Source organism: Zootoca vivipara, chromosome 12, assembly GCF_963506605.1.
Source record: "Zootoca vivipara chromosome 12, rZooViv1.1, whole genome shotgun sequence".
Lineage (NCBI taxonomy): Eukaryota > Metazoa > Chordata > Lepidosauria > Squamata > Lacertidae > Zootoca > Zootoca vivipara.
The window spans coordinates 26709254-26717996 of NC_083287.1; the positions used below are offsets into that span (position 1 = coordinate 26709254).

At 42.3% G+C, this 8743-nt stretch overlaps 1 protein-coding gene across 1 annotated transcript in view; it reads right to left on the reverse strand.

Moving 5' to 3' along the window:
* Nucleotides 1-8423, reverse strand: part of AHR (aryl hydrocarbon receptor) — a 52235-nt gene extending 43812 nt beyond the window's left edge. Inside the window, exon 1 of the mRNA XM_035128917.2 lies at nt 7579-8423. Within this exon, the coding sequence (XP_034984808.1) occupies nt 7579-7634 (56 nt within the window). The 5' untranslated portion in view covers nt 7635-8423. The remainder of the gene's footprint in view (nt 1-7578) is intronic.
* Nucleotides 8424-8743: the final 320 nt, after the last annotated feature.

An 8743-nucleotide genomic window follows, 5' to 3' on the forward strand; every position in this document is an offset into this window, starting at 1 on the left:
AAATGCTTTAGACTTACTGAAACACTTTGGCTTCCACCACACCAATAGCATAGTCCCTTACCCTCTTTGGTTTACTGGTGTGGCTGCCTGTCTTTCCTCTCAGTCCCACCCCCTTTATTTTAAACACACAGGGTACTAATTTCAGTGAAAGTTGACAAAGTTACTCTTTTTCCAGTTTTGGATCAGACAAATTACATGACTAAAACATTGTGCAACTCAAAACTGTTTTAAGTTCTATAGGCAGCTTATAATAGAAGTGTTTTGCTTGACTTAAGTAAATCACTCTTAGATAGGTACCAGACAATTTTCAGAAAAGCAGAAAAAAGCCAATTAAATATATTTCTCAGTTGTAAAAGGTTTACAGCTTTCCTTTAGCAAGTAGACAGGTGGTCCAAAGCTATGTAGAAGTTCACCCTACTGAATGTAGTGAGACTTACTCTAAGGCAAGTGCATATAATTCTCCCAGCTTAAACAAGTATTGTTATAGACTTCCTGGTATTTATGTAATATTTTATTCCATTCTGTAATATTGTATTTCAACACTTGAGGGGGTGGAAGAGGTTATACATATTCAGTTCAGATATGCAGAAGATGCTGTGCACATGCACAGCATAGCAGTTGACATATTAAAGTAAGGAAGCTGCATTTTAATGTATGCATGGACAGAATCCTATTCTATTCTTACTGACTCAAGTGATTTCCAAAAATGTTAACATTTTTATCCTTAAACATATTATATCACTATTGTTTGAGGCCTCGATCACCTGCTTTCAAATGCTCCAAAAGATAAAAGGCAAAAAGAAAATGGCTTAATAATTTTAATGTTATGTGCCTATAAAAGTAAGACCAGAAGGAGCCTGGGTTTCACTTTCTCTTTTTCTATTATTGGAGATCTGCTGTGGGTCAATACTGAGTAGAATTACACATCAGGTCATGCACCCAGAATAATTAGGCAGTTCTTCATACCTTTTAACCTGGTGTTAAGGTTTTAGACTTCTTAGATGTTTATGTTAAGTCTGCTGCAACTCGATTTCTTATGGACAGTGCCGACACTGAATGTCTTGGATTTGTGACCATTATGCTTATTTGCCTTCCGTAGCAGTAACGCCCTGCAGGATGAAATATTAATTGCCTCTAGTCTATTTTTTGGGAATCCTGCAATGTGTTTAAGTTTTTACTCTGCTAACTATACATTAGGGACCCAGGTGGCGGTGTGGTTAAACCACAGAGCCTAGGGCTTGCTGATCAGAAGGTCAGCGGTTCGAATCCCTGTGATGGGGTGAGCTCCCGTTGCTTGGTCCCAGCTCCTGCCAACCTAGCAGTTCGAAAGCACGTCAAAATGCAAGTAGATAAATAGGAACCGCTACAGCGGGAAGGTAAACGGCGTTTCCATGTGCTGCTCTGGTTTGCCAGAAGCAGCTTTGTCATGCTGGCCACATGACCTGGAAGCTATACGCCAGCTCCCTCGGCCAATAATGCGAGATGAGCGCGCAAGCCCAGAGTCGGTCACGACTGGACCTAATGGTCAGGGGTCCCTTTACCTTTACCTAACTATACATTGGAGCTCTGGCTCAATATTGAGTAGAATTCCATGACAGTGTCATGGTGATCAGCAAGTGAAAGGTGTCCACTTATTTACTCATAAAATGTTTATACCACTTTATGTTGAAAATATCTTAGGTAGTTCACTATAAAGCAATACAATTAAAAGCAATCCTAAAGTCTAGATTAAACCCTGCCCCATCTACTTCTTTTCTTCCCAATGTCTCAACAAATGAAACTGACTTGTAAAAATGTTATGAGAGACATTGCACATCTCTTTGTAAACTAAGAAAACCTTTGATAAAATAAATAAATAAATAAATAACACAAATAAAATTGAGCGACATACAAAACAGAGAATAAAGTTGTCTGTATATGTATACATGTTTTTAAGGTAGAAGAATAATATTTTATGTGTATTTTACAATGTTGGTGGATAAGTTTCACAATTTTATATTTTCCTCTGTGCACCTATGGATGAATATAGGCAGCATATGACACTAAAACTATTCCACTATTTCCCACATCAACATATGACATAGTTCTTAAACAAAAACAACTTACCACTGAAAAGTCAAATTAAATGCAAATCTTTTGAAACATTTTAGTCCAAGTCCATAAAAGTAACAATAGTTGAATCTGTCTCTTTAATTAATGTTTCATTAAAAAACCCTTTAAGTATATATATTATGTTACCATAGAAAGACATATAAAATTAATTCTGAACCTAAATACATTCTTAAATATAAGTACTGAAATGAAAATGAGCCACATAACACTTTCAGTTCTTAGTCAAGGAAAGGTGCCAAGAATGACAGCCTGGGAAAAAACAAAAACATGTTAGGACAGGAATTCCCAGAACCATGCTGCAGGGAAGTTCATCAAGCTACAGAAGGGAAGGCGAAACAAGGGGGAGGGGAATTATCTGACTGCTCCCTGGCAGATTCCAATAAATAAACCAATTGTATGATCCACTGAATCTTCACACAATAACTTGCCAACAATAGCCCCATGGTCCCAGTATGAGAGCAAGACCTGGGGGGTTGGGGGTTGGGGGGGGGCTGTCCATTCATTTTGTCCCCTGAATGATATCAGCTCCATCAGAATGTGAGGACATTCTTCATTGTATGCTAGGCATTATATGCTAGGCATAGGAGGCTGGCTAGGCATAGGAGGTCTATTTGCCCTTTTTAGACAGAATGCTGTAACAGTTGCAGGGATAAAAGCCAGCACATATCCTGAACGTTCTGGACTTCTACCGTGTTTCTCCAAAAGTAAGACACCGTCTTATATTTATTTTTCATCAAAAAAAAAAACACGGTGGCTTATTTTCAGGGGATGTCTTTTTATATTTTATTAAGTATGGTACAGTTTAACCTACAAGGTTAAACTGCCTATCACTATGACTTATTTTCAGGGTATGGCTTATTTTTGGGGTATGGCTTATTTTCGGAGAAACACGGTAATACAAAGTTTCACCCAGTATCATAATGGGCCTCAAAAGGCCCAAAGAAAATGTACAGAAGGAAAGCCACATGTGAACCTATATTCTTTGTATTTCATATTCCTAATGGAACAACAACAACAAAAAGGCGGGTAGAGGCATGAACCACATCAAACCAGGGCTTTCTTCAATTGGCTTCTTGTATAATGAATTAGTATTCATGAAGGAGCAAAGTACAACATACATGTCATGTTATACTACAGTGGGAGGTAGGCCACACATCAATAGAACACTTTTTAAAAGTAATGTAAGAATTGCTAGGCAAGTAGAAGAAACGAGAATGCATCAAACAGATCTTCCCAGGCCTATCCCTTCAAACACACACACACTACAAGCCGGTCTTTGACCGTAATAAATTTCATGTTCACACACTAAAATAAACAGTTTACTGGGTTTGTTTGTTTGTTTTTACATTGAATTAACTGGCACAATTCAAAATATGGTTACTTGCAAGAAGATCCATTAATAACAATGGGAGAAACTTCCAAATAAATGTGTTTAGATTGCAGCCTATCTACTCCAACAAGTCCAACTTCAGTGGGATTTACTCCCAAGTGACTGTTCTTTGGGTTGCAACCTATGAGGCTTTCTTAGAATGATACACCACAAACACACACGCATGTACCATATACCAAAGTTTACTAACACTCAGAATGTTTGCTGAACCTTAAATAACCACTTTACTCAATACATTGAGTTAATCTAGGAGTGTATTTTTTTAACATTATTTCTTTAGCCTGGGTGTCATAATCATCCTTTAAAGTCTCTTCTTAATAACTCCCCCACTTTTTTATTTTTTAAAAAAGCTCATTTTACTCTTTTCCGCAGCTGAAGGGGTAGGTGATAATTCTAAATCCCATAAAGTGGTGTTTGCCAACCTGGTGCACTCCAAAAGGTTTGGGCCAAAGCTCCCACCAACAGTTGTGCTTGCTGGGGCTGGTAGTAGTTCAAAACATCTGGAGGGCACCATACTGCTAAAGCCTACCATAAAGCAAGCTCAAAGAAAGCCAGAATATAAATGTAATAAAATAAATAAATATTAAGAGCTCCACATACCTCTGAAAGGGGAGCAGTGAAATCCTAAGCACAGAAACAAGTTCCTCTGAATTCAGTGAGATTTATTCACAGGTGTAAGAATTAAAAAATGTTTTTCTAAGGAAGTGTTTTGTCTACTCTTCAGCAACATTGGAATGTTTTTTCTTCCACAAAGTAGCCCTGAAGAATATTTTTACATTGCAACCGACTACAGCACTTTTCCTTTGGAGTATGTATCTTTTGTATATACAGTATTAGTGTATGTGTACCATAATGTAGACATAGGAAGGAAGGAATTCTCTTAACTTTAATCCTATACAAAGATTAAGTGTAAGTGTTGTCCTCCTTCATGAATTGGCTTCATAAATCAAGAGTTCTCCATTAAGTAGAAAGCCTACTAAATTAACTTTGTTGTGAGCCTGATTTGTTTCATAAGTCAACAATCACATAGCTAACAAACCCTGTTTGACATGAAACTGTGGAGAACAAGGAAGCTCAAATACAAGCTTTCAAAGATTTCACATTCCTCACATGATATGCTGGTAGTTATATCTCACAACAGTACATCAGTGAGTCTGAGTGTTTTTCCTAGAAGCAAGGGGATCTCTTCAGCAACAACCACCTTAAGACTATTCTGTACATGCTAGATTTTTTTTTCTATAATACAGTATTAAAAGCTTACTGTATTTGCACATCAGGAGCCTGCTTCTGTTTACAAGACAAACTACAATGTTACTTAACAGGAAGTGTTGCATAACCATCACCTCTAAAGTAAACTTTGGAGACATAATGGCTATCCTTTTTATGAGTGTGCTGCTTTTCTAGAATCCAGAAACTACTACATAATGTACCTAAGGCTGCTTAATAAGCACAGATAACTTTCAAGTACTGTAATGTGAAGTCAGATACATAAAGTACACTGGCAAAAAAACCCAATTATTTATATTGCATGGCAGTAACACCTGCCAACCCCCTGCCCCAGCACTTTCATACTGGATTAGAAAAATAAACTAGGATGGGGTTTTTTCAAAATAACAATAATAATAATCCTGCATCTCAAGGTTAACACTAGCACCTTGAGGACAATACTAGCTTTGCCAAAAATTATAGAATTCAATTTGTATACATTATTCCAATGGATTTCCTCCTATACGGTATTTGTTCCTATTAACAATTTTAAAAGGCTAACCAGTTCGACTCCACAATCTACATTAAACATTAGTATGCACTTTAGTAAACTTTAAAATTGCTAACACAGCACAGACTGCTCCCAAACCATTCCATTTAATCTTTCTTGAAGTCCTTTGGGAAATCCCACCAAGCTCAGTACAGTTACTTTGTGTAGAGGAATAAATATTTCATCAGCAGTGCTACTTAACCAATAAACACAGATTAGTGAAAAGTGGTACTCATAAACACAGAAAAAGGATTTTTTATATACTAAATATTAATTTTAAATCAAACACTTAAGGGTAAACCTTCATACCTATGATTAACTTTTTTTGAAATTTTAACTATTGATTTCATGTATTCCTAGGATCAGATTTTATACACCCATTAAAAATATAAATCCATTTTTTCTACAATTGCTTATTGTTCTCTTAAAGATGAAACCAATCTGTCTGAAAGTACATAGCTTTGACAGCATGGTAAACATGCAGATTGTACAGTTTTACATTTGTAAAGCCTCGCTTGAAGAATTACAACCATTACAATAAATATGAAAAAGTGCACAGATTCAGATTACTGACACACTTAAATTATTCCATCTGTATCATAACACTCCTGGCCTCCACAACAGCAAGATGCCGCTCCGGAGACTGACACTGTACAACATTGTGGCCTATGGTGGTGAGGTAGAGTGGCAAATCACAATGCTGTACAATATGATCATCATAAAACCAAGCTGAGCAAATGAGTAAATGATCATCTTCGAATCATGGACAAGCCCACTGCAGTGGCAGAAGCACAGTCAGCACAACGTGGCTTTCTGCACACACACCATACATTAACCAGCAATCCCTGTTAAGACAGCACAAGTCACAGCCCACAGCCAAAATAAGCCAAAAGCTACATCCATTGCCACAAGCTTTTGATAATTATCTTAAACTTACATTGAACAGACTGCCAGACTATCACCTTAAATGCCTGCTGACATCCTTGGTCAGGGAACCCAGCCACACTGACAGACAGCGCAATCCAATGCAGGTTTACCCAGAACCAAGTCTCATTATGTTCAGTGGGGCTTACTCACAGGTAAATGTGCACAGGGATGCAGCCTTACACTCAAATAATTCCTTCATCCCTCCCACCTCCCAGTCCTTGTTCTGATTTTAATCAGCTGTTTGAATTTAACTGGGTCATCAGAGCCTGACAAAAATAGGGCCCTGAATCAAGGCAGAGGGCCTTCTCGGTAGTGGCACCCACCCTGTGGAATGCCCTCCCACTAGAGGTCAAAGAGAACAACAATTACCAGACCTTTAGAAGGCATCTCAAGGCAGCCCTGTTTAGGGAAGCTTTTAATGTTTAATGGATTTCTGTATTTTAATGTTTGATGGATTTCTGTATTTTAGAATTTCTGTTTTGTTGGAAGCCGCCCAGAGTGGCTGGGGGAACCCGGCCAGATGGGCGGGGTATAAATAATAAATTATTATTATTATTATTATTATTTACTGCAAGTCAGCCCAGGAATCCATTTCCAATAGCACAACTAACTGCTGAAATATATGTAGCTCTAAGCTGCCTCTGTGCATGTGCAGAATGCCTTTCCCTTCCTAAACCACAGCCTGTCGCCACAAATTTAGAACAAGCTCCAGAACAGTCCCCATTCCAAATCCCAGCCCAGTTTTTCCAAGATGATCAAAATAAAATAATGAGCATTGCCTTAAACTTAAGACTTAAACCTTTCAACCGGAGAACAAGAGGCTCCTTTAGACCTTTACAAATTATTTACAAACATCTGGGGGAGTCACTAGATGCGTTTCTACCAGAGCAACTAAAGGAGGGATGACACAGATTGCGCAAATGGTTAACTCGGGCCACCAAATCCCTTTGCACATGTTTAAGAGTTATCCCAGGGTACCTTGTTTAGAAATAATAATGATGATAATAGGATAGATAGAGAAAATCAGCACAAGCTGAAGAAACTGCCGGAACACAATAGCAAAGCATAACCTTACAAGGGAGAGGGGAGGGGGACAAAAATACAAAAAGTTGCAGTGCGGGCACTACGAGGGTTTAGAGGCGATGCGCTCGCAGCAAGGCAATGCACAAGGTTACAGGGAAAAGGGCATCGGGGTTAATTGGAGGAGAGCTGTGCAGAGGGTGTGTGTGTGTGTGGAGAGAGAGAGAGAGAGAGAGAAAGTAAAGAGGCGACAGCTTTGCAAAGGGGAGCGGGAAGGGGAAATCCAGACCTCAGCATGGAGGAAAAAAAGGCACCCTTTTTTGCTCTCCAGGAACATCCACCCCACCCTACCCCACCCACACGACCCACTTACATTTTCTGCACGGGTTTCCGCCGCTTGCGGCTGGCGTAGGTGACACTGGGGTTCATCCTGCCCCCCCTGGCCGAGGCTCCAGCTCCTCTCCTCCGGCTCCTGCGGCAGAGAGCGGCAGCCCCTCGTTACTTCTGCACCGCCGCCCGAAACAACCACCGCCCCCCCCCTCGGCTTGAGAAGCAGAAACCTCTCAGCAACTATGTCAGCGGCGGCTTAAGAAGGGACCTTGTGGGTGTCTCTGTGTGTGTGTGTGTGAGAGAGAGAGAGAGAAAGAATATTCCTCTCCCGGCGAAACGGCTCCGCCCGCAGCTTCCCGGCCTGCCTTGACACTGTTGTTGTTCGCCCTGCTGCTGCTTGCCCTGATGCCACTCCTGCCGCCGCGGCGCGGACTCCCCTGAGAGGCGGCCGACGGAGGGAGAGAGGAAGGCGGGCTGGCGGGCGAGAGAGGAGGCGGCGGCGGCAGGAGGAGGAGGAGCGGCTGCGGCTGCGGGGGACGGGGCCAGGTGCTCGGCGCCGGCTACACCCACTACGGCCGCCCTCCTCCTCCTCCCTCTTTCTCTCTCTCTCCGTCTGGCCGGCGGGAGTGCGAGACAGGTGCGGAGGCGGCTGCTGCGGCTTCCCGGGCAGCTGCCTTCAGTCGCCGTCTCTCCTCCTCCTCCTCCTCAGGAGCGAGGCGGGAAGCGAAGCCTCGCTTCACCTCAGCGAACGCCGCTGTCGTCGTCGTTGGTTGTCCTCCCTCAGTGTCAGCCAGAAGGCCTCGCTATTCTGTTTTCCCCTCCCTCTCTCTCTCTCTCGGCTATAGCAGCAACGGCTCTTCCAGTCTCAAAAGCCACCCCGCGAGCCAGCCAGCCAAGCCTGCGCTCTCTCTCCCCCGGGCCCGCCCCGCCGCCGCCCACGGAGGAGGCCCCTGTGGGCGTCGTCGGCGTCAAGGGGGCGGCGCGGCGCCATGTTGGGAAGGTCAGACGGGGGAAGCGAGCAGGCACGGCGGATGGATGGGAGAGAAGGAGAAGCAGAAGCAGGCAGCAGGGCCTCCTCCGGCGGTTTCCCCGATGCCACGGGGTTCTGGGCCGCAGGAGGAGAGGGTGGCCACACATCAGAACAACTTTGCCGCGCTTGCGGGAAGGACAGTAGACCCCACCATAACAAACAACCGAAACGATCAGCT